The following is a 26,678-nucleotide window of genomic DNA, read 5'->3' on the forward strand; positions in this document are numbered from 1 at the left end:
GGTATCCCCTGCGGCAGTGCAGCGGCTCCCCCCTCCTCCGGCACAGCATGCCGGGGCTTAACACACATCGCCGCGGCCCCCGGAGAGATCCAGGACCGTGGCGTAACACCATAACACCACGGTTGCGCCTAGATTCTTTTCGTGCAGAGGACCTTTCCCATAACCCCCTGGGTCCATGTCACAACGTTTGTGTGAGAGGACTGGAGGCGGTAACATCACAGGTCATCTCTGAGACGGCGGTGAACATCCGCCATCTTGGAGGAGGCATACCGGGAAGGAGCAGGGCAGTCTGTAACCCCATTGGTGTGAAGCGCTGGGGCTCTGTGTGTACCAGGCTGTCACTTCCTGCCGTGACGTGTTACCGGCGGCGCGTTGATTTCAATCTCCCCAGCTCATGTAGCGGTTATGTAGTATGTGTATGCCGGGGATGTATATACCCAAGCGGTCTCCTGGGCCATGAACGGGAAGCAGAGGACCCTGTTCCAGACATGGGGTGCTGGTGTGGCCCCTGAGTCCAGGAGAGGCGCGCAGGCCCCGACCAAACAGAGTAAAGCGAAGACTGCAAGAAAGGGGAGGGGTGGCAGGTGCCAGGACCCCTCCCTCAGGGCCACCCCCCCAATCCTGCACCCAGCAGCCCCTCAGCATGAGGTGGGGGAAGATGATGATGATGTCATGCTTGTGGCTGTCTATGAAGCTGAGAGAACCTTCCATCAGTCTGTTACCCCTGACAGTCACCATGCCCAAGGCTTGTCTGTGCCCCTGGGCAGCTGCAGCGACCCCCCTGCCTGCCCTCCCCCTGAGGCCACTCACATCCAGAATTTGCCAGGCTTTGACCTGTCTGCTGGCAACATATGGATCTACCCCACCAACTACCCAGTGCGGGGGTACCAGTTCAGCATGGCTCACGCTGCCCTGTTGCACAACACTTTGGTCTGTCTGCCCACGGGCTTGGGCAAGACGTTTATCGCTGCGGTGGTCATGTATAACTTCTACCGGTGGTACCCATCTGGCAAAGTTGTCTTTATGGCCCCTACCAAGCCACTGGTGGCACAGCAGATTGAATCCTGTTTTCGGGTCATGGGGATCCCTCAAAGTCACATGGTGGAGCTGACAGGTAATTTATAGTGGTTCTGGTACACGTCCATATGAATATGCCCAGCTCTTTTTAGACGTGAAACTGTTCCATGTTGAAGTATCTCAGATGTCGGATCACATACTGTAGGTATGAAGGCGCTACTATGACCAATATCCATGATGATACCATGGACATTGGCCGATATGTCCTCAGCTTTTATACTTCACTGATCTGTGCAGTTACATCCCTTTGCTGGTAGATGTCACTTTTACAGACTATATTTTCTGTTTAATTTCATTAATTGGCTTGTACATGCCATCCGGTAGCTTTGATTAAATAAATTGATGTATGTTCCTGCACTCCCTGAAAATCCCCATTTCCCCCTCCCCTTCTGCTGCCAACATCTTGTCCACCACCATTTTTGTTGGTTTGGTTTAAAGTACAACTTTCTTCCTAACAGAGAAGATATTATAAGAGCAGCTTCTGTTGTACTGTAAGTAGGGCAAGTGCTAGGGTGTTCAACGTTCCCCCTTGCAAACAATAAATTTGTGCCTTTCTACACCTTAGATAGGCACAGTGCGCACCAAAGGCGCATGCATCAAAAAGGGGTGTGGTCTCAAAAGGAAGGTGCGTGGCCACACAACAGTACCCCCATTTCAGATTACTCCACAGAGTTGCAAAATCTTATTTACAGTACTCAGCAGGTAGTGCCCGATTCATATTACACCACATAGTAGTGCCCCTTATTCACATTAAACAACACAGTAGGGCCCCTTTATACACAATGTCCACAGTAGCAGTGCCCCATATACACATAATGCTCACAGTATTAATGCCCCATATACACAATGCTCCCAGTAGAAGTGCTGTAGTGCCGCTTACACACACAATGCCCACACTAGTAGTGCTGCTTACATAATGCCCATAGTAGTGCCACTTATACACATAATGACCACAGTAGTAGGGCCCCACCCACACATAATGCCCACAGTAATGCCGCTTACACATTTGGCTTACCACCTCCAGGGAGTGCAAGTTGAAATGCAGGCGCAGGCAGCTGTTCGCAGCCGAATCGGGCAACAGTTGAATTGTTCTGTCGGGCAGGGAAAATAATTGAATTCTGCCTTTATCAGTCTCCGGCATGTCTCCCAGTAGCGTCACCTGTCAAACAATGCGCTACTCTCATACTACTTAGTGTGCGTTATATGGGTGGCGTCGGTATGCTGCCGGGATCCCGGCGTCGGTAAGCTGACCGCCGGTCAGCCATACTACACCCCGTTATATACAGGTAGTGTTGTTCTGAATATGAATGTTTCTGAAAACAGTCAGACTTATGGTGTGTACACACGGTGAGATCCTTGCTATGCCCGACTTTCACTTTGCGATTTCCCCGGAGCCCAGCACCACCGATTTTGACTAACTTTTCTTTTCTTTTCTTTTCTTTTCTTGAGATATGGACTATGTGTGCTTACGATTTTGGCTTATGTGACATTTTGGCTTATGTGAGATGTCATTGACATGTGAGATGAAGTAGATAGTACACCGATCTAGCAAGGATTGACTTGCCTGCACAGTCTATCTTTTCTTGTGATCCCGACCTGGCGGGACCGCGCATCGGGATCGAATCGGGATTGCAAGGTAACTTTCACCTTGCGATCTGCACTAACTTTTCTTGTGATTTTGACTTTCGAAAGAAAAAAAATCTCACTGTGTGTACACACCATTAGGAGAATGGTCTAGAGCAGGCATGTTCAAACTGCGGCCCTCCACCTGTTGAGAAACTACACATCCCAGCATGCCCTGACACAGCTTTAGCATTCTCTGACAGCAAAACTGTGTCAGGGCATGCTGGGATATGTAGTTTCACAACAGCTGGAGGGCCGCAGTTTGGACATGCCTGGTCTAGAGTATCCAACATGTAGCACACCAGCTGTAGTGAAACTACACATCCCAGCATGCTCTGCCACAGTTTTAGCATGGCCTAATAGGAAAATGGTGGTAGGGTATCCTGGGATTTGTAGTTCCACAGGAGCTGTTGCACAGTGTGTTGAATACCCCTGGTCTAGAACACTGCTGTGGCATTGTAACCTCAGCATTGCCACCGGGGTGGGTGCTAGACTCCAGATGCCAGCCAAGTAGAATTAGTCACTGTAGCATAATTTATTGAATTATTTAAAAAAATGTATAATTGTTTTGAGTGAATTTAATTTTTTAAATCCGGAGATTGGCTTGATGTCTTTATTATAAAAATGCTTACTAGGTGTAACAAGTGCCGCCTTATGCTTATCTTTTGCTATATACAGTACGTGTATATACATGCATTCTAATTTTTCTATTTTTTCGTTACCTATCTCAGCGACTGTTTTACAGCAACTCCATCCCGTTTTTTAATGAAGGCAAAGGAAATACTCCATCACACTTTCAGTTCAACCGATCTGCATATTACTTTTCTGCTATATATGCAGTGTATGATAATGTGTCCTCTTATAACGAGAAGTAATTTCCATCTGTTTACAGGCAATATCCATGCCCAAAGCCGTAAAGAAATGTGGCAGAACCACAGAGTTTTCTTCTTAACTCCACAAATCATGGGGAATGATCTGAGCCGTGGTGCCTGTCCTGCTCCTGACATCAAGTGTCTTGTCATAGATGAAGCCCATAAGGCCCTGGGCAATCACGCATATTGTCAGGTAATATATGCTGCTGTTGTGGTAACACCAAGTTTCTGTCACCTGAGTTGTGAGCAAAGAAAAGAAGAGCAGGTAACTGTGCACTTGGGTAAACCCATGCTGCTCTGCAGGTGGGGCAGATATAATGTGCAGAGATTTAGATGTAGGAGAGGGCAGTGGCGGAACTCCCAGAGACAATGGAAGCATTGGACTTGGTGCCAGCTGTCAGGAGTGTGTGTGTGGGTGGGTGGGTGGCACGGAGAGATCTATCTATAATATAGGCGTGGGGGGGGGGGGGGGGGGTCAGGCGTGGGGGCTGGCGCCGAGGAGACAGACGAGGGGGCTTTAGCTGCAGAAACATGGAAGCATAGTTCCCTAATAATCTCGTGCCTATCCTTGTGATATAGTTTTTCTTTTCTCATATAGGGGGTAATTCCAAGTTGATCGCAGCAGGAATTTTGTTAGCAGTTGGGCAAAACCATGTGCACTGCAAAGGAGGCAGATATAACATGTGCAAAAAGAGTTAGATTTGGGTGGGTTATTTTATTTCTGTGCAGGGTAAATACTGGCTGCTTTATTTTTACACTGCAAATTAGATTGCAGATTGAACACACCACACCCAAATCTAACTCTCTCTCTGTACATGTTAAATCTGCCTCCCCTGCAGTGCACATGGTTTTGCCCAATTGCTAACAAACTTACTGCTGCGATCAACTCAGAATTACCCCCATAATCTAGTATTGGTAAAACTGACCCTATAGGTAATTGCACAGTGGGTCACATGCTTGTATCCTTCTAATGCTGCACACAACAGTTCAGTGACTTTGTGGTAGTCTGCTGTTTCCTAAACCGTGCCTGCAAGATACATCACACACTTACTGTCACCCCCATATCTATCTCTCTGCCTTATACCTACATGTCTATTTTCTATCTCATATCTATCTCCCTACCTTATATTTATATATCTATTTTCTACCTCATATCTATCTTTATACCTATCCCTTATATTTCTGATATTTATCTCGTATCTATCTAAGGGCAGACTATAAAATTAATATGATAGTTTTATTTGTGAATGTAAAATTATTCTTTTGCATTAATCTGGTTTTACTCTTTACCCAGGTTGTACGAGAGCTGAGCAATAATACCACACAGTTTAGGATCTTGGCTCTAAGTGCCACTCCAGGAAGTGATATCAAGGTAAACGCTAGCTGATGTAGTGCGTAATGTAGCATGGGATTCTACTACTTTTTTTTTTTTTTTTTTTTTTAAATATATATTCTCTAAGATGATGCAGCCAAAATAAACTCTGGGCTTGTTTTAGGAGAATGGTTCACTAATATGCTGTAACTCGCTACAACCAATAACACGCTTTTTCATTTTGTAAACTGCCCTACGAACATGGCAGAATCTGGTTGGCTGATATTTGTTACAGCACTTGTTATATATAGCACAGTAGTGGTTTATGTTACAGCGTTCCCTACATTCAGGCATCATGTTACAAGTAAAATTACGTACAACTGCATTTAAAGGGGTTGGACACTTCTGACAACAATCACTGTCACTGTGGCTCAGTAATATGTTCCAGTGTCCGATGGAGCTTTATTGAGTGATCGTGTTCATTCTAGCAGCACCCTGCACCTGTCACAGTTCATGCAGTTTCTCTTTCCTGCCTGGGGTGTCGCTTTCGGCTCTGGTGCTTCTATCGCACTCTGGTCTGTATCTCAGAACTAGAAGCACCAGAGTAGAGAACGTCTTCCCAGGCAGGAAAGAGGAACTGGACGTGTTGTGACAGGTGCAGGGTGATAGAATGAACACTAGAGTGAGCAGCAATTTGATTGTGTCCCTACTTCAAATAACAGTAGGTAGCCCATCTCCACCTTGGCTACGTATATTGGCCCTCATTCCGAGTTGTTCGCTCGCAAGGCGATTTTAGCAGTATTGCACACGCTAAGCCGCCGCCTACTGGGAGTGAATCTTAGCTTCTTAAAATTGCGAACGACGTATTCGCAATATTGCGATTACACACCTCGTAGCAGTTTCTGAGTAGCTTCAGACTTACTCGGCATCTGCGATCAGTTCAGTGCTTGTCGTTCCTGGTTTGACGTCACAAACACACCCAGCGTTAGTCCAGACACTCCTCCGTTTCTCCAGCCACTCCCGCGTTTTTTCCGGAAACGGTAGCGTTTTTTCCCACACGCCCATAAAACGGCCTGTTTCCGCCCAGTAACACCCACTTCCTGTCAATCACACTACAATCGCCTGAGCGAAGAAAAAGCCGTGAGTAAAAATCCTTACTTCTTAGCAAATTTACTTGGCGCAGTCGCAGTGCGGACATTGCGCATGCGCACTAAGCGGAAAATCGCTGCGATGCGAAGAAATTTTCAGAGCGAACGACTCGGAATGACCTCCATTGAGTATCCACTTCAAAACCAAACGTACAGTTGTCCATGCAGAGAGTTTGTAGTCTAGGAACATGCTTAGTTTTACAGATAAGTGTAAGATCCCTACATTTTTATTTTGACTTTTTGATGTATTTTTCATTTTAACAATTTTCTTTTTCTGTGCCAAGTCACATATTAGCTGAAGTATTTATTGTGGTCTGGGCTCAGTAGAGGTGTCAGGTAATTATGTGAATTGGATTTTGGGATGGTAGCTTATAGTAGTAAAGTTTTTTTGTTGTTGTTTTTTGTCGTTTTAGTCAGTGCAGCAAGTTATAACAAATCTGCTGATCAGCCGGATAGAGCTGCGGTCTGAGGACTCCCCAGACATTCAGGCCTACTCCCACGATAGGCAGCTGGAGAAGTTTGTTGTGCCACTTGGTGGTGAGCTAGAGGCTGTGCAGAAGTCCTATTTACAGGTAACACATAAACATGTTGTGTATCCACTAGAGATGAGCGGGTTCGGTTTTACTCGGTTTTACTCGGTTCTCAAAACCGAATCTTATTGGCTATCCAAAACACGTGACATCCGTGAGCCAATTAGATGCCGTTTTGAGAACCGAGTAAAACCGAGTAAAACCGAACCCGCTCATCTCTAGTATCCACACTTGTGTTCATTCTCTGATATTTCCTGTGCTACGCTACAGCTTTGGGTTTCTGAGCTTGTGCTGTATCGGTACCTGGATAGTGACAAAGATCTCTAAAGTGCACCGAAGATGCTCTACAGTTCAGAAAATCTTCACATGGAAAGATTATGGAGAACGTTGGGGGAATCCTAGTTAGTGTGAAGCTGGAAATCCTTGTTGAGGGCAGATTATAGAGAAAAGAAGGTAAATCCACGTTAGAGATGTGGCAGCAAGAGGAAGGAAATGTATAGTATGAAGTTTGGAAAACATTGAAGTGTTATAGTACGGTATGGCGAGGTATAAGCAAGTAAGAATAGCATATGGAGGGAGAGAGAACAACAGGGCAAATCATAACCTTGCGAGCTAGAACGGTGGAAAAGTTGTAGCTTCAGATATTGGACGCCAACATGGAGCATATAATTGGATGGTCAGTGAGTGAAGGGTGAATATTAGTGGGGGTGGATGAGAGCAAGTAGGGTGAGTCCTACGATGGGTGGGAGTGAGCAGGCTGTATCGTTCACGGGTGGATGAGAGCAGGGAAAAAGCCTTGTTTCTCTGACGTCCTAGTGGATGCTGGGAACTCCGTAAGGACCATGGGGAATAGCGGCTCCGCAGGAGACTGGGCACAAAAGTAAAGCTTTAGGACTACCTGGTGTGCACTGGCTCCTCCCCCTATGACCCTCCTCCAAGCCTCAGTTAGATTTTTGTGCCCGGCCGAGAAGGGTGCATTTAGGAGGCTCTCCTGAGTTTCTTAGTAAAAGTTTAGTTTTAGGTTTTTTATTTTCAGTGAGACCTGCTGGCAACAGGCTCACTGCATCGAGGGACTAAGGGGAGAAGAAGCGAACCTGCCTGCTTGCAGCCAGCTTGGGCTTCTTGGCTACTGGACACCATTAGCTCCAGAGGGACCGAACACAGGCCCAGCCTCGGAGTCCGGTCCCAGAGCCGCGCCGCCGGCCCCCTTACAGAGCCAGAAGCAAGAAGAGGTCCGGAAAATCGGCGGCAGAAGACATCAGTCTTCACCAAGGTAGCGCACAGCACTGCAGCTGTGCGCCATTGCTCCTCATACACACTTCATACTCCGGTCACTGAGGGTGCAGGGCGCTGGGGGGGGGCGCCCTGAGAAGCAATAAAAACACCTTGGCTGGCTAAAATTACATCACATATAGCTCCAGGGCTATATGGATGTATATTAACCCCTGCCAGATTACAGATAAAAGCGGGAGAAAAGTCAGCCGAGAAGGGGGCGGAGCCTATCTCCTCAGCACACTGGCGCCATTTTCCCTCACAGCCCCGCTGGAAGGACGTCTCCCTGACTCTCCCCTGCAGTCCTGCACTACAGAAAAGGGTTAAAAAGAGAGGGGGGGCACTAATTAGGCGCAGTATAAATAAAATTATCCCTGTATATATATAGCGCTCTGGTGTGTGCTGGCATACTCTCCCTCTGTCTCCCCAAAGTGCTAGTGGGGTCCTGTCCTCTATCAGAGCATTCCCTGTGTGTGTGCTGTGTGTCGGTACGATTGTGTCGACATGTATGAGGAGGAAAATGGTGTGGAGGCGGAGCAATTGCCTGTAATGGAGATGTCACCCCCTAGGGAGTCGACACCTGAGTGGCTGAGCTTATGGAAGGAATTACGTGACAGTGTCAGCTCTTTACAAAAGACAGTAGATGACATGAGACAGCCGGCTACTCAGCTCGTGCCTGTCCAGGCGTCTCAAAAGCCATCAGGGGCTCTAAAACGCCCGTTACCTCAGCTGGCAGATACAGACGCCGACACGGATACTGACTCCAGTGTCGACGATGAAGAGACGAATGTGACTTCCAGTAGGGCCACACGTTACAGGATTGATGCTATGAAAAATGTTTTACATATTTCTGATAATACAAGTACCACTAAAAAGGGTATTATGTGGTGAGAAAAAACTGCCTGTAGTTTTTCCTGCATCTGAGGAATTAAATAAAGTGTGTGATGAAGCGTGGGTTTCCCCCGATAAAAAACTGATAATTCCTAAAAGGTTATTAGCATCATACCCCTTCCCGCCAGAGGTTAGGGCACGTTGGGAAACACCCCATAAGGTGGATAAAGCGCTCACACGTTTGTCTAAACAGGTGGCACTACCGTCTCCTGATACGGCTGCCCTTAAGGAACCTGCTATCAGAAAGCAGGAGAATATCCTAAAATGTATATACACTCACACGGGTGTTATACTGCGACCAACAATCGCCTCAGCCTGGATGTGCAGTGCTGGGGTGGCTAGGTCGGATTCCCTGACTGACAATATTGATACCCTAGATAGGGACAGTATATTACTGACTATAGAGCATTTGAAAGATGCATTTCTATATATGCGTGATGCACAGAGGGATATTTGCCGACTGGCATCAAGAGTAAGTGCGCTGTCCATTTCTGCCAGAAGAGGGTTATGGACGAGGCAGTGGTCAGGTGATGCTGATTCCAAAAGGCATATGGAAGTATTGCCTTATAAAGGGGAGGAGTTATTTGGAGTAGGTCTATCAGACCTGGTGGCCACGGCAACTGCTGGGAAATCCACATTTTTACCCCAGGTAGCCTCTCAACATAAGAAGACGCCGTATTATCAGGCGCAGTCCTTTCGGCCCCATAAGGGCAAGCGGGCAAAAGGCTCCTCATTTCTGCCCCGTGGCAGAGGGAGAGGAAAAAGGCTGCAGCAAATCAGCCAGTTCCCAGGAACAGAAGCCCTCTCCCGTTTCTGCCAAGTCCTCAGCATGACGCTGGGGCTTTACAAGCGGACTCAGGCACTCCCCCTTGCCGTTTCCTAAAGTCTGCTTTAATGACGTCTCCCTCCGACAGGGAGGCGGTATTGGAAGCCATTCACAAGCTGTATTCCCAGCAGGTGATAATCAAGGTACCCCTCCTGCAACAGGGAAAGGGGTATTATTCCACGCTGTTTGTGGTACCGAAGCCGGACGGCTCGGTGAGACCTATTTTAAATCTGAAATCCTTGAACACTTACATACACAGGTTCAAATTCAAGATGGAGTCACTCAGAGCGGTGATTGCGAACTTGGAAGAAGGGGATTATATGGTGTCTTTGGACATCAAGGATGCTTACCTCCATGTCCCAATTTACCCTTCTCACCAAGGGTACCTCAGGTTTTTGGTACAGAACTGTCACTATCAGTTTCAGACGCTGCCGTTTGGTTTGTCCACGGCACCCCGGGTCCTTACCAAGGTAATGGCCGAAATGATGATACTCCTTCGAAGGAAGGGAGTTTTAGTTATCCCGTACTTGGACGATCTCCTGATAAGGGCAAGATCCAGGGAACAATTGGTAGTCGGGGTAGCACTATCTCAAGTAGTGTTGCGGCAGCACGGTTGGATTCTCAATATTCCAAAATCGCAGCTGATCCCGACGACACGTCTTCTATTCCTAGGGATGATCCTGGACACAGTCCAGAAAAAGGTGTTTCTCCCGGAGGAGAAAGCCAGGGAATTATCCGAACTAGTCAGAAACCTCCTAAAGCCAGGCCAAGTGTCAGTGCATCAATGCACAAGGGTCCTGGGAAAAATGGTGGCTTCCTACGAAGCAATCCCATTCGGCAGATTCCACGCAAGAACTTTCCAGTGGGACCTGCTGGACAAATGGTCCGGATCGCATCTTCAGATGCATCAGCGGATAACCCTGTCACCAAAGACAAGGGTGTCTCTCCTGTGGTGGTTGCAGAGTGCTCATCTTCTAGAGGGCCGCAGATTCGGCATTCAGGACTGGGTCCTGGTGACCACGGATGCCAGCCTGCGAGGCTGGGGAGCAGTCACACAGGGAAGAAATTTCCAGGGCTTGTGGTCAAGCCTGGAGACATCACTTCACATAAATATCCTGGAGCTGAGGGCCATTTACAATGCCCTAAGCCAAGCAAGACCTCTGCTTCAAGGTCAGCCGGTGCTGATCCAGTCGGACAACATCACGACAATCGCCCACGTGAACAGACAGGGCGGCACAAGAAGCAGGAGGGCAATGGCAGACGCTGCAAGGATTCTTCGCTGGGCGGAAAATCATGTGATAGCACTGTCAGCAGTGTTCATTCCGGGAGTGGACAACTGGGAAGCAGACTTCCTCAGCAGGCACGACCTCCACCCGGGAGAGTGGAGACTTCACCCAGAAGTCTTCCACATGATTGTAAACCGTTGGAAAGAACCAAAGGTGGACATGATGGCGTCCCGCCTCAACAAAAAATTGGACAGGTATTGCGCCAGGTCAAGGGACCCTCAGGCAATAGCTGTGGACGCTCTGGTAACACCATGGGTGTACCAGTCAGTGTATGTGTTCCCTCCTCTGCCTCTCATACCCAAGGTACTGAGAATTATAAGACGGAGAGGAGTAAGAACTATACTCGTGGCTCCGGATTGGCCAAGAAGGACTTGGTACCCGGAACTTCAAGAGATGCTCACAGGGGACCCGTGGCCTCTACCTCTAAGAAAGGACCTGCTCCAGCAAGGACCCTGTCTGTTCAAGACTTACCGCGCCTGCGTTTGACGGCATGGCGGTTGAACGCCGGATCCTGAAGGAAAAAGGCATTCAGGAAGAAGTCATTCCTACCCTGATCAAAGCCAGGAAGGATGTGACCGCAAAGCATTATCACCGCATTTGGCGGAAATATGTTGCGTGGTGCGAGGCCAGGAAGGCCCCAACGGAGGTATTTCAACTGGGTCGATTCCTGCATTTCCTGCAAACAGGAGTGTCTATGGGCCTAAAATTAGAATCCATTAAGGTTCAGATTTCGGCCCTGTCGATTTTCTTCCAGAAAGAACTGGCTTCAGTTCCTGAAGTTCAGACGTTTGTCAAGGGGGTGCTGCATATACAGCCTCCTTTTGTGCCTCCAGTGGCACCTTGAGATCTCAATGTAGTTTTGGGGTTCCTAAAATCACATTGGTTTGAACCACTTAAATCTGTGGATTTGAAATATCTCACGTGGAAAGTGGTCATGTGTTGGCCCTGGCTTCGGCCAGGCGCGTGTCAGAATTGGCGGCTTTATCCTGTAAAAGCCCTTATCTGATTTTCCATTCGGACAGGGCGGAATTGAGGACTCGTCCTCAGTTTCTCCCTAAGGTGGTGTCAGCGTTTCACCTGAACCAGCCTATTGTGGTGCCTGCGGCTACTAGGGACTTGGAGGACTCCAAGTTGCTGGACGTAGTCAAGGCCCTGAAAATATATGTTTCCAGGACGGCTGGAGTCAGAAAATCTGACTCGCTGTTTATCCTGTATGCACCCAACAAGCTGGGTGCTCCTGCTTCTAAGCAGACTATTGCTCGTTGGATTTGTAGTACAATTCAGCTTGCACATTCTGTGGCAGGCCTGCCACAGCCAAAATCTGTAAAAGCCCATTCCACAAGGAAGGTGGGCTCATCTTGGGCGGCTGCCCGAGGGGTCTCGGCTTTACAACTTTGCAGAGCAGCTACTTGGTCAGGGGCAAACACGTTTGCTAAATTCTACAAATTTGATACCCTGGCTGAGGAGGACCTGGAGTTCTCTCATTCGGTGCTGCAGAGTCATCCGCACTCTCCCGCCCGTTTGGGAGCTTTGGTATAATCCCCATGGTCCTTACGGAGTTCCCAGCATCCACTAGGACGTCAGAGAAAATAAGAATTTACTTACCGATAATTCTATTTCTCGTAGTCCGTAGTGGATGCTGGGCGCCCATCCCAAGTGCGGATTGTCTGCAATACTTGTACATAGTTATTGTTAACTAAATCGGGTTATTGTTGTTGTGAGCCATCTTTCCAGAGGCTCCTCTGTTATCATGCTGTTAACTGGGTTCAGATCACAGGTTGTACGGTGTGATTGGTGTGGCTGGTATGAGTCTTACCCGGGATTCAAAATCCTTCCTTATTGTGTACGCTCGTCCGGGCACAGTATTCTAACTGAGGCTTGGAGGAGGGTCATAGGGGGAGGAGCCAGTGCACACCAGGTAGTCCTAAAGCTTTACTTTTGTGCCCAGTCTCCTGCGGAGCCGCTATTCCCCATGGTCCTTACGGAGTTCCCAGCATCCACTACGGACTACGAGAAATAGAATCATCGGTAAGTAAATTCTTATTTTTTATGGCACAGGGAAATGTGTCCATGTAGCAGGATGAGAGAGAAATGTATAGACGGCGATTGCACATAGTATTTGCCTGGTTCACCTTTCACTTTTTATCTCCTGATCTCTTGGATGTCCCCTGTTTTGTAGTGGAAGGGTTTTGTCTATAATTGGTGTCAGAGCAGCAGAATATATAAATGAGGCCTGATAATGTGGGAATAAGACACCTGTCCTTTCCTGCCATTATGTTACAGCTGTATGAAGGGAGCACTGGGATGATGTGATCTGGAAGGGACTGAGCATTTGCTAATACATGGTTCTGCTCACAATGCCTTAGTGATGTCAGTATCCTGATGCAGGGAGCGTGTGGTGTCCTATACACCACTATACAAAACAGGTTTCCTTTTTGCAGATGCTGTCACTCCATAATTCTCCGTAATCTCACTGTGTGTTTGTATTGTGTCCATGATATAATCTATATGTTCACAAGATATTATTGATAATGTACGATGAGAAACGCTTCTATTACATGAATACTTATTGCTGCACAATACTTGTCCCCACACTCCAGAGGAAGCCTATTACACTTTGGGCAGATTCGGCATATTTCTGTGTTTGATGCCTAGTGGAACAGTTTTTTTTTCACCTGTTTTACTAATTTTTATTTTTTTATTTTTTTTGTGGCTGAAATAATAGTTGTACAATCTAGCTGTGTCCTCTACTGTCAGAGTTTAGTAGGTAAAGTGCTGTTACATCCATGTGATATTAGGAGGGATATTTTTACTATTTTTTTGTACCTTGAATCTGCTGTATCATTAGTTTCCTTTATTCCTGTATTATCCTTCTATTTTCATCAATGGGTCTTATTAAAGTATTGAAAGAGGAGAAGGGTACAATAAACTAATTGGGGAGGGAGAGAATATTCAGGATGGGGGGGGGGGGGGCAGTGCATAGTTATAATTATGAAGATAATTTGTATATTTGTATAGGAGACGCAGGTCTCCATAATTCCTACATCTACGTAGCACATTCTACAGGTGGACAGACGTTGCAGTCACTTATCTTTATTATGCAATGTTTCTTGATCTGTAACGCTGTAGATTACTTATTTCCATTACTACTGTGCTACAACGCATACAAACCCCAGACATTCCTCACTGACAGTTTAATGGCAGATCTTCATTGTGAAACAGGCAAACGGAAAATCCGCTTCTTGGAGAAAATGTATTTTATTATTTTTATTGCTCTTATTATTCCCTAGGGGTCCTCAATTGTACCTCGTCGCTTTTGACATTTTTCTCTTAACTTTCTTCTTATGGTCCTTTATGAAACAATACAGCACAAAACGAGATCTGCTTACTACTTACTTATGCGGACATCCCACTGTCGTTAAGCCATCATTTAGTCTTTTGGGTCAATCCATAGTAAATGGTGCAGAATAAAATGTAATTGGTTGTGTGATCATTTTTTCTAAATTTTATTTTTAGTGAGTGATGTCCCCTGTAAGCTACTATTCAGACATCACCATTACTTTGCTTGTCAAATCTTTGAGTATATAACTATTTCCAAACAAAATGACAGCTCAGAATTTTTTTTTCTTCCCACTGAAATTCAATCCAAAAAATGGACATTTAAAAAAAATCTCAATTAACTGTGGCCTTAAATTTCAGTCATTACAAAGTGAGATAGGGAAATGGTTATTTGACAAGAAATATAACTTGAAATGTGCTGAAAATAATGTTGTTTTTTATCCCAGCTTTCTGCAGCGGGGTACACTGTGTTCCACAGGGAAAATATTGGGGGTCTCGAGTGCGATTCAGGCAAAGCTTTGACTGTCCCAGGATGCATCTACAACTCCACCTCCAGTTTCGAGTGGTGCCTACAGGCAGCAGGTCACCTAACAGGCGGGCTGCACTGTGCAGCCCTGAAAAAGCTTAGAAAACTTCAAGGGCCGCAGCACTGTTATGCAAGGGTGACATTCAGTGCTGCATCTCCGTCACCTCCCAAGCGGCGTCGCATACTTCCGTGGCTCAGATCCCGGGTACTTGCTGCAGGGACGCTTAGGCACACCGTCACAGGTGCTCTCCTGGTTCGCGTGGCTTCTACGAAGGTAGGAGGTAAGAGGGTCCCCCACAAGGGACCCTCTACTAAATCACGTACCTTGTCGCAGTCTAGGGAGATGGACTGCGATGCTGGCGTGGACTCTGCCACCGAGCAAGGACCCCACTATATCTGTCAGGGCATAGAACAGGTCGGGTTTACTATTGCCCCTATTGGTAATGCTCCATAGTACCGGCGGTGAGGCCTAGCATAGGGGAGTCGGCGCTTGGCCTGTTAGGTTCAGGCGTTAAAGGAAGAGCTGCCTGTGACAAAGCCCTGAGCTGCCTGTGACAAAGCCAGACAATACCTGTCTCACATATGCACCGCCGCCTATTACATTCAGGAGGCGTCCTCTGAGGTGGGGGTACTGGCAGCCAAAGCGTCATACGCGTCTTTCTTGGCTCACTGCATACTTTGGTTAAGGTCATGGAAAGTGGATTTGGACTCCAAGAAGACCTTGGAGGTACTCTTTTTTTTTACTAGGGACATTTTATTTGGAGAGGACCTGAATAAAATAATGTCTGAATTAGCAGCTGCTAAGACCTCTTTTTTTCCTCCTACTAATCCTTCCACTCAGAAAGCGAAGACTACCATTTTTCGTTCCTTTTGAGTTCAAGGGAAAGCCAGGGGTCAGTCTTACCCCAGACAATCTCGTGCTCCCAAGATGAAACAGTCCTGGGCAGCCCGTCCGCCTGCTTCGAAACAAGACAAGCCTGCCCCCCCCCCTCACACACACACACACACACACACACACACACACACACACACACACACACACACACACACACACACACACACACACACACACACACACACACACACACACACACACACACACACACACACTCTCTCTCTCTCTTCTACAGTTCGCCCACTTCAGACGCTTGGGTACTGGAAGTTGTATGTCACGGGTAAGCTGTCTTATTCAAGAGATGTCCCCCTCACCAGTTCTGCTCAACGGTATGGCGGCCACTTTTGTATCATGGCGTATGACAATTTTCACTGTTGCGGACTTTTGGGGTAAATGCAATATCTCAGCTCATAAACGTTATAAAAAAGGAGAGTTTTATTTAATCATTCACCTCGGTTCCTGCCCCAGTAAAGCTTTTTTTAAATTCATGCCCACGGGAGTGAACTGTAGCACATGAAGAAACCCCATGCAAACACGGGCAATATGTAACTCCCCTGGGGGTGCCCCAGTCCTGGCTCTGACCAGCATATTGAAGGGGTGGGGTAGATAATGTAAATATACTGAGCACAGATAATCATGTAGCATTGTGTTATTTGTCCATGGACTGCTTTGTTTGCAGATTAGTTTAGGATATTAGTGCCTTGATGAAACAGACACTGCCTTCCATTCTGCCACAGGCTGTCTGGTGGTTGACAATGCAGGACATAAGTGTGACATTCCATCTTAGTAATTACAGGAGACTGTATAGGTACGGACACAGTTGGGGCAGATGTGTTAAGCCTGGAGACTGCATAAGGAAGTGATAAACCAGTGATAAGTGCAAGGTAATAAATGCACCAGCCAATCAGCTCCTACCTGTGAATTTACATATTGGAGCTGATTGGCTGGTGTGTTTATCACCTTGTACTTATCACTAGTTTATCACTTCCTTATGCCTTCTCCAGGTTAATACATCTGCCACAGTGTCTTTTTGACCGTTTACTCCCAGAGTGCTTTGCAGGCACTCTACCTCATAATACAGGCTGCTCCGTTGATACGTATTGGAGAAAGTAAAGAGCAGCGCCGGAGGTAGGGATGGGCGCATTTTAGGTAATTGTCAGGTATCTGGCAAAAAACAACTACCTGGCTAGCTAGGCCTTATTGGTGTATGATTTCCTAGTGTTTTAGAGGTGAGTTGTTAATTATTGTTTTCTTTTCAATAAATGTTCCTTTGCAGTATGGAAAATTATGATTTATTGTTAAAAATAGTAATGGCTTTATGGAGCAGGTTCTTCCAGCCCGTGGAGGTTATACGGTGCAGGCCCACCAAAGCCCTAAAAGCAGTTGCTTTTTATTGAGCCAACGTCAGCCCTGCGCAGTCAGGTGGAAGGAGTTATCACACCTGACAATATGTAGAGTGTCTCTCCCCTGAAACCATTGTTAAACATTCTTTTATTGCAATATCTGTATTTTATCATAGTGCCATTTGATATCCATAAAGTCTCAAACAATTGCAATACTACAAAGTATATTTCTCTTTATTTTAAAGCACAAGAATCATTGGTTTGTACAGATAAAATCATTCACACGTTATCCAAATCTAGATCTCATTTAAAGTACTACTACTAAAATATGTATCTAGCACAGATAAATAACATTTTGCAATATTTTTTTTTTTTTTAGACTACTGTATACGGATGAGTAGGTGTATCATGTCCTGTTTATATTGCAGTGTTAATGTACGCCTGTTATATACCTGTATACGGATGAATAGTTGTATCATGTCCTGTTTATATTGCAGTTGTTGATGTACGTCTGTTATATACCTGTATACGGATGAGTAGGGGTATCATGTCCTGTTTATATTGCAGTGTTAATGTACGTCTGTTATATGCCTATATACGGATGAGTAGATATATCACTCCATGTTTATATTGCAGTTGTTGATGTACGTCTGTTATATACCTGTATACGGATGAGTAGGGGTATCATGCCCTGTTTATATTGCAGTTGTTGATGTACGTCTGTTATATACCTGTATACGGATGAGTAGTTGTATCATGTCCTGTTTATATTGCAGTGTTAATGTACGTCTGTTATATACCTGTATATGGATGAGTAGGGGTATCATGTCCTGTTTATATTGCAGTTGTTGATGTACGTCTGTTATATACCTATATACGGATGAGTAAATGTATCATGTCCTGTTTATATTGCAGTTGTTGATGTACGTCTGTTATATACCTGTATACGGATGAGTAGGGGTATCATGTCCTGTTTATATTGCAGTGTTAATGTACGTCTGTTATATGCCTGTATACGGATGAGTAGATATATCACTCCATGTTTATATTGCAGTTGTTAATGTACGTCTGTTATATGCCTATATACGGATGAGTAGATATATCACTCCATGTTTATATTGCAGTTGTTGATGTACGTCTGTTATATACCTGTATACGGATGAGTAGGGGTATCATGCCCTGTTTATATTGCAGTTGTTGATGTACGTCTGTTATATACCTGTATACGGATGAGTAGTTGTATCATGTCCTGTTTATATTGCAGTGTTAATGTACGTCTGTTATATACCTGTATATGGATGAGTAGGGGTATCATGTCCTGTTTATATTGCAGTTGTTGATGTACGTCTGTTTATACGCCTGTATACGGATGAGTAGATGTATCATGTCCTGTTTATATTGCAGTTGTTGATGTACGTCTGTTATATACCTGTATACGGATGAGTAGGGGTATTATGTCCTGTTTATATTGCAGTTGTTGATGTACGTCTGTTTATACGCCTGTATACGGATGAGTAGGTGTATCATGTCCTGTTTATATTGCAGTTGTTAATGTACGTCTGTTATATGCCTGTATACGGATGAGTAGGTGTATCATGCCCTGTTTATATTGCAGTTGTTAATGTACGTCTGTTATATGCCTGTATACGGATGAGTAGATATATCACTCCATGTTTATATTGCAGTTGTTGATGTACGTCTTTTATATACCTGTATACGGATGAGTAGGGGTATCATGCCCTGTTTATATTGCAGTTGTTGATGTACGTCTGTTATATACCTGTATACGGATGAGTAGATGTATCATGCCCTGTTTATATTGCAGTTGTTGATGTACGTCTGTTTATACGCCTGTATACGGATGAGTAGATGTATCATGTCCTGTTTATATTGCAGTTGTTGATGTACGTCTGTTATATACCTGTATACGGATGAGTAGGTGTATCATGCCCTGTTTATATTGCAGTTGTTAATGTACGTCTGTTATATGCCTGTATACGGATGAGTAGATATATCACTCTTTGTTTATATTGCAGTTGTTGATGTACGTCTGTTATATACCTGTATACGGATGAGTAGGTGTATCATGCCCTGTTTATATTGCAGTGTTAATGTACGTCTGTTATATACCTGTATACGGATGAGTAGATATATCACTCCATGTTTATATTGCAGTTGTTGATGTACGTCTGTTATATACCTGTATACGGATGAGTAGGGGTATCATGCCCTGTTTATATTGCAGTTGTTGATGTACGTCTGTTATAAACCTGTATACGGATGAGTAGATGTATCATGCCCTGTTTATATTGCAGTTGTTGATGTACGTCTGTTTATACGCCTGTATACGGATGAGTAGATGTATCATGTCCTGTTTATATTGCAGTTGTTGATGTACGTCTGTTATATACCTGTATACGGATGAGTAGGGGTATCATGTCCTGTTTATATTGCAGTTGTTGATGTACGTCTGTTTATACGCCTGTATACGGATGAGTAGGGGTATCATGCCCTGTTTATATTGCAGTTGTTAATGTACGTCTGTTATATGCCTGTATACGGATGAGTAGATATATCACTCCATGTTTATATTGCAGTTGTTGATGTACGTCTGTTATATACCTGTATACGGATGAGTAGGGGTATCATGCCCTGTTTATATTGCAGTTGTTAATGTACGTCTGTTATATACCTGTATACGGATGAGTAGGTGTATCATGCCCTGTTTATATTGCAGTGTTAATGTACGTCTGTTATATACCTGTATACGGATGAGTAGATATATCACTCCATGTTTATATTGCAGTTGTTGATGTACGTCTGTTATATACCTGTATACGGATGAGTAGATGTATCATGCCCTGTTTATATTGCAGTGTTAATGTACGTCTGTTATATACCTGTATACGGATGAGTAAATGTATCATGTCCTGTTTATATTGCAGTGTTAATGTACGTCTGTTATATACCTGTATACGGATGAGTAGTTGTATCATGCCCTGTTTATATTGCAGTGTTAATGTACGTCTGTTATATACCTGTATACGGATGAGTAGATGTATCATGTCCTGTTTATATTGCAGTGTTAATGTACGTCTGTTATATACCTGTATACGGATGAGTAGGTGTATCATGTCCTGTTTTATGTTGCAGTTATTGATGTACGTCTATTATACGCCTGTATACGGATGAGTAGGTGTATCATGCCCTGTTTATATTGCAGTGTTAATGTACGTCTGTTATATACCTGTATACGGATGAGTAGATGTATCATGCCCTGTTTATATTGCAGTGTTAATGTACGCCTGTTATATACCTGTATACGGATGAGTAGATGTATCATGCCCTGTTTATATTGCAGTGTTAATGTACGCCTGTTATAGATGTATCATGTCCTGTTTATATTGCAGTGTTAATGTACGTCTGTTATATACCTGTATACGGATGAGTAGATGTATCATGCCCTGTTTATATTGCAGTGTTAATGTACGTGTTATATACCTGTATACGGATGAGTAGGTGTATCATGCCCTGTTTATATTGCAGTGTTAATGTACGCCTGTTATATACCTGTATACGGATGAGTAAATGTATCATGCCCTGTTTATATTGCAGTGTTAATGTACGTCTGTTATATACCTGTATACGGATGAGTAGATGTATCATGCCCTGTTTATATTGCAGTGTTAATGTACGCCTGTTATATACCTGTATACGGATGAGTAAATGTATCATGTCCTGTTTATATTGCAGTTGTTGATGTACGTCTGTTTATATGCCTGTATACGGATGAGTAGGTGTATCATGTCCTGTTTATATTGCAGTTGTTGATGTACGTCTGTTATATACCTGTATACGGATGAGTAGGTGTATCATGTCCTGTTTATATTGCAGTGTTAATGTACGTCTGTTATATACCTGTATACGGTTGAGTAGGTGTATCATGTCCTGTTTATATTGCAGTGTTAATGTACGTCTGTTATCTACCTGTATACGGATGAGTAGGGGTATCATGTCCTGTTTATATTGCAGTTGTTTAATGTACGTCTGTTATATGCCTGTATACGGATGAGTAGATATATCACTCCATGTTTATATTGCAGTTGTTAATGTACGTCTGTTATATACCTGTACACGGATGAGTAGGGGTATCATGCCATGTTTCTATTGCAGTTGTTAATGTACGCCTGTTATATGCCTGTATACGGATGAGTAGGGGTATCATGCCATGTTTCTATTGCAGTTGTTAATGTACGCCTGTGACATTGCTGACTGTATAGCTGTAATAGGAACAAGTATTGTGAAATCACATATTATAGTCACATGTCACCAAGGCCTCCGGACACAGGAACACTAATGCGAGATTAGTTATCAGCATATTTTGTATTGCTCTGGCTGGGCCACCTTGGGGCATCACCACCTTACATTTACTTTTAACACTTATATCACATTGTGTTTGTTTTATATTTATGTCGCTTTTTTCACATATCTCTTACACTTATAACACTGCTCAGCTAAACTTCACATTCTGATACTTTACTGCTGTCCTCCTCTTTTCTTTTATATTCAGCAGCCTCTTTCATTTGCTTAACACTGATCTTTCACTTCTATCCTTTTTCTGTGTGATGCCCTGGGGTGGTTTAGCTGGGGTGGTCTGGGGGTGCTCTGCGTCCCGGAGGTGAACCCCTATAGTGTTAGGGACCTGTCCGATGAGGTCACCGTGAAGCAGGTGGGCAGGCTCATATACTGGCCAATATATGCCAAGAACCTCGAATATTATATTACGGTTATAATAATTTTAATGGTGTATGGTGCACCTGCACCCTTTGTTCCTAAGTTGTAGTACTACAGTACTTAGTCCCAGCAAGGTAGCACATCCCATTATAATAAGCCAGGGTGTGCAGTCCAGGCCCCGTTTCCATATATTTCCAGGAGCACCCTTGTCTCGCTCACCAGTGGTCACACATGGGCTACCAAACAAGGCTGACTTACCATAGAGACGTAGAATCTGACAGCAGATAAGATCGTAGCTCTAATGACTGTATGTAGGAGTTACTCAGCAGGACAAATGGCCTTGTATATAAAATCTGAGGTACAAAATGTTGCAGGTATTCCTTGCCATGGGTGAGCAAAGGTTTTTATCCTATTCCCAGGTGTACAATGGAAGCAGCCATTCTTGTGGCCTGAACCAGTACTTCTGAGGTTACAGCCTAATAATTCTGTAGGACCTAGTGACCCCACCAAGGAATGACGTACTCTAGACCCATGGGTTACTTTATGTGAGGTGTGAATATATTTCTTAGACGTACGTGGTGTAAGTTACTCAACTGACAAAAACAAAATGGCATGCGATAATAGTGATCTAAGGGGAACATGTACTAAGCAGTGATAAGAGCGGACAAGTGGCCCCATCAGCCAATCAGCAGTTCTGTATCATTGTATAGTATGCAAATTATAGATGTTACTTCAGTGCTGATTGGTTGCCATGGGCAACTACTCCACTGGTTCACTCTGCTCTTATCACTGCTTAGTAAGTGTCCCCCTAATACACATGTGGAGAGCCGTACATATCTCAGTGTGTATGCCAAGCCGCTATTTCCACCTTCCCTGAGGCAGGCTTTTGTGTGTTTCCACAGGGCTACATGAGCCTCATTTTTAAGCGCCTTGAATCCTATTGGAGAAAGAGTGCTATATAAATAAAATTATTATTATTATTACTGCAGTAACACGCCTTAACTGTTCTCTTACACCTACGGCAGACTTATCCTTCATTCCCATACCGCCTTTCCAGCCAAAAGTAGTCATCGGATTCAGGTGTGAGCAGGTCTGCAATCACCCAAGAGTGTGAGATCTCTATACAAGCATGTGCGGGGCAACTATGCTCAGTGTACTGTACGCTACACAAACTGTTGTAGCCCTCACTCTCCATCAGCCACATTATGTCTACATGAAAGTGACGGTGGCTTGGGTAAATGGTAACACGCAGATGCTCAGCGCTATAATGAGTGCACTGTTATGCCACAGCGCTGGGTTACAGCTAGTGTTACCGCCGGTAACCCAGCGTGTCTCGGTCTCTGTGACATTACAGTATGTAGGCTTTGCCAGGATACCACATAGGAGTTTATTCCATTTGCCTGCAAGTGGGATGTGTTGCCCTCCTCATCGCCCGATCTCGCACCGGACTCACTAAGTTTTGTTTGCAGCCCCATAGGAAGTTCCGTAAGTGCGGCATATAGCTACGTTTCGTTGCACCACCAGCCGACTGCTGGCTAATTGAATTCCCCCATAGCTGCCTATGTTAAGCCCATGGACGAATCATGCAAATTTACATTACCGGAAGTAGTGACCAGTAAGTCGCCCGAGGGGCTGACAGACTGGACCAATCACATTCTGCACATTCTGCCCTGCCACCGTTTTAGCATTCCCCGATAGCAAAACTGTAGCAGGCCATGCTGGGACTTGTAGTTTCACAACATCTGGAGAGCCACGGGTTGACCAGGCTTGTTTTAGGGCAGTTGATGTGACTTTCATTTGTTTCCATGATATCATCAGCTGATCTGGCCAGTGCTTACACACTGAGCGAACAATCTGCCGGTCACTTATCTAGTCAGAAGGCACCTGTTATTGGCAGAGTAAGGAGTGGACCCAGTGCCTAAACGTGTTGCTGGCCTCATTTTGTTTGTTGACCCAACAGTTATGAGACTGCAGCCTATCTGTTCTCTAAGATCCTGCTCTTTGTGCCTCCAGTACTTAATGAAGATAGTTGTTGCCACATACCGGTTGGCGTTTCTACATGTAGATGATGATTGCACCTTAGCTTCATGCTGCCCAATCTGTTGATTATTTTAGATTGTGTACTCCTTATGTGGCCCCTTCCATGGACACTGTTGGAGCTACATACGTTAGGTCTCACTAGAAACCTGCAGCTTCACAGATAATACAGGGCAGCGATTCAGGAGGAATCTGTAACATCACCAGTACATCCTCATTAATATTGGCTTAGCTTACGTAGGGGACTGTAGCTTCAGGGCTCACTCACACTTAGGGCCGGATTCAATAGCTGCGCTAGTTACTGCGGGCTTGTAGCAGTGGCTGGGGATATTTACTTACAGCCCGCGATAAGCCTTCAGACTGCACTTAACGCAGATTTCTGTACGAGCCTGAGGGAGAGTCAAATAGAAATCTTCGATAAGTTGGAGCTTTGTGCCCTTATCGCAGGTGCCGCAGACACGTTAACCCTATAGCTACAGGCACTTATCCCAGAATCTATGGGTTTAGGTGCGATAGCTGCGGATTCGCTGCACAAGGAAAAGGGCTTGCAATTAAATAGCTTTGAACTAGAGATGAGCGGGTTCGGATTTAACGCCACAATTAACGCCAGTTCGGTTTTATTCTGATTTTTCTTATTGGCTATCCAAAACGCGTGACATCCGTGAGCCAATAAGGTGCCGTTTTGAGAACCGAGTAAAACCGAACCCGCTCACCTCTACTTTGAACATAAAGGCAGAGGTCTCAGACACTTTTCAGCACGTGATAATTGGCTTGGCTAATGAAATCTGGCCCTTGCCCTGGGTAAACTTTGTTTCCATGCACTATTTATGTATTTTACTTTTACCAATAAAATAAATTGCAATAAAATTTCTCTAACGTCCTAGTGGATGCTGGGGACTCCGTCAGGACCATGGGGAATAGCGGCTCCGCAGGAGACAGGGCACAAAAGCAAGCTTTTAGGATCACATGGTGTGTACTGGCTCCTCCCCCTATGACCCTCCTCCAAGCCTCAGTTAGGTTTTTGTGCCCGTCCGAGCAGGGTGCAATCTAGGTGGCTCTCCTAAAGAGCTGCTTAGAAAAAGTTTTTAGGTTTATTATTTTCAGTGAGTCCTGCTGGCAACAGGCTCACTGCATCGAGGGACTTAGGGGAGAGATTTTCAACTCACCTGCGTGCAGGATGGATTGGAGTCTTAGGCTACTGGACATAGCTTCAGAGGGAGTCGGAACACAGGTCACCCTGGGGTTCGTCCCGGAGCCGCGCCGCCGATCCCCCTTACAGATGCTGAAGATCGAGGGTCCGGAAACAGGCGGCAGAAGGCTCTTCAGCCTTCATGAAGGTAGCGCACAGCACTGCAGCTGTGCGCCATTGTTGCTACACACTTCACACTGAACGGTCACGGAGGGTGCAGGGCGCTGCTGGGGGCGCCCTGGGCAGCAATATTTAATACCTTTGATGGCAAAGAATACATCACATATAGCCATTGAGGCTATATGTATGTATTTAACCCAGGCCAGATATCTCAAAACCCGGGAGAAAAGCCCGCCGGATAGGGGGCGGGGCTTATTCTCCTCAGCACACAGCGCCATTTTCCTGCTCAGCTCCGCTGTGAGGAAGGCTCCCAGGACTCTCCCCTGCACTGCACTACAGAAACAGGGTAACAAAGAGAAGGGGGGCATATTTTGGCGATATTTATATATTTAAAGCGCATATAACAAAAACAACACCTTTTAGGGTTGTTTATATACATTTTATAGCGCTTTTGGTGTGTGCTGGCAAACTCTCCCTCTGTCTCCCCAAAGGGCTAGTGGGGTCCTGTCTTCGATAAGAGCATTCCCTGTGTGTCTGCTGTGTGTCGGTACGTGTGTGTCGACATGTATGAGGACGATGTTGGTGTGGAGGCGGAGCAATTGCCGGTAATGGTGATGTCACCCCCTAGGGAGTCGACACCGGAATGGATGGCTTTAATTATGGAATTACGTGATAATGTTAGTACATTACAAAAGTCAGTTGACGAAATGAGACGGCCGGAAAACCAGTTAGTACCTGCTCAGGCGTCTCAGACACCGTCAGGGGCTGTAAAACGTCCCTTACCTCAGTCAGTCGACACAGGTACCGACACAGATGAATCTAGTGTCGACGGTGAAGAAACAAACGTATTTTCCAATAGGGCCACACGTTATATGATCACGGCAATGAAGGAGGCTTTGCAGATCTCTGATACTGCAGGTACCTCAAAAAGGGGTATTATGTGGGGGGTGAAAAAACTACCTGTAGCTTTTCCAGAATCAGAGGAATTGAATGACGTGTGTGATGAAGCGTGGTTTAACCCAGATAGAAAACTGCTAATTTCTAAGAAGTTATTGGCATTATACCCTTTCCCACCAGAGGTTAGGGCGCGCTGGGAAACACCCCCTAGGGTGGATAAAGCGCTCACACGTTTATCAAAACAAGTGGCGTTGCCGTCTCCAGATACGGCCGCCCTCAAGGATCCAGCAGATAGGAGGCTGGAAACTACCCTGAAGAGTATATACACGCATACTGGTGTTATACTCCGACCAGCAATAGCCTCAGCCTGGATGTGCAGTGCTGGGGTAGTGTGGTTGGATTCCCTGACTGAAAATATTGATACCCTGGATAGGGACAGTATTTTATTGACTCTAGAGCAATTAAAGGATGCGTTTCTTTATATGCGAGATGCTCAGAGGGATGTTTGCACTCTGGCATCGAGAGTAAGTGCGATGTCCATATCTGCCAGAAGAAGTTAATGGACGCGACAGTGGTCAGGTGATGCGGATTCCAAAAGGCATATGGAAGTATTGCCATATAAAGGAGAGGAATTATTTGGGGTTGGTCTATCGGATCTGGTGGCCACGGCAACTGCCGGCAAATCCACTTTTTTACCTCAGACCCCCTCCCAACAGAAAAAGACACCGTCTTTTCTGCCGCAGTCCTTTCGCTCCTATAAA

General features: G+C 45.2%; 1 protein-coding gene across 1 annotated transcript in view; it reads left to right on the forward strand.

The window, feature by feature from the left end:
• The first annotated feature begins 242 nt into the window (after window positions 1-242).
• Window positions 243-26,678, forward strand: part of FANCM (FA complementation group M) — a 337,857-nt gene continuing 311,421 nt past the window's right edge. The window contains exons 1-4 of the mRNA XM_063947525.1: window positions 243-1,114; window positions 3,593-3,765; window positions 4,867-4,944; window positions 6,446-6,604. Coding sequence (XP_063803595.1) covers window positions 457-1,114; window positions 3,593-3,765; window positions 4,867-4,944; window positions 6,446-6,604 — 1,068 coding nt within the window. The 5' untranslated portion in view covers window positions 243-456. The remainder of the gene's footprint in view (window positions 1,115-3,592; window positions 3,766-4,866; window positions 4,945-6,445; window positions 6,605-26,678) is intronic.

This window comes from Pseudophryne corroboree, chromosome 12 (genome assembly GCF_028390025.1).
Source record: "Pseudophryne corroboree isolate aPseCor3 chromosome 12, aPseCor3.hap2, whole genome shotgun sequence".
Taxonomy (NCBI): Eukaryota; Metazoa; Chordata; class Amphibia; order Anura; family Myobatrachidae; genus Pseudophryne; species Pseudophryne corroboree.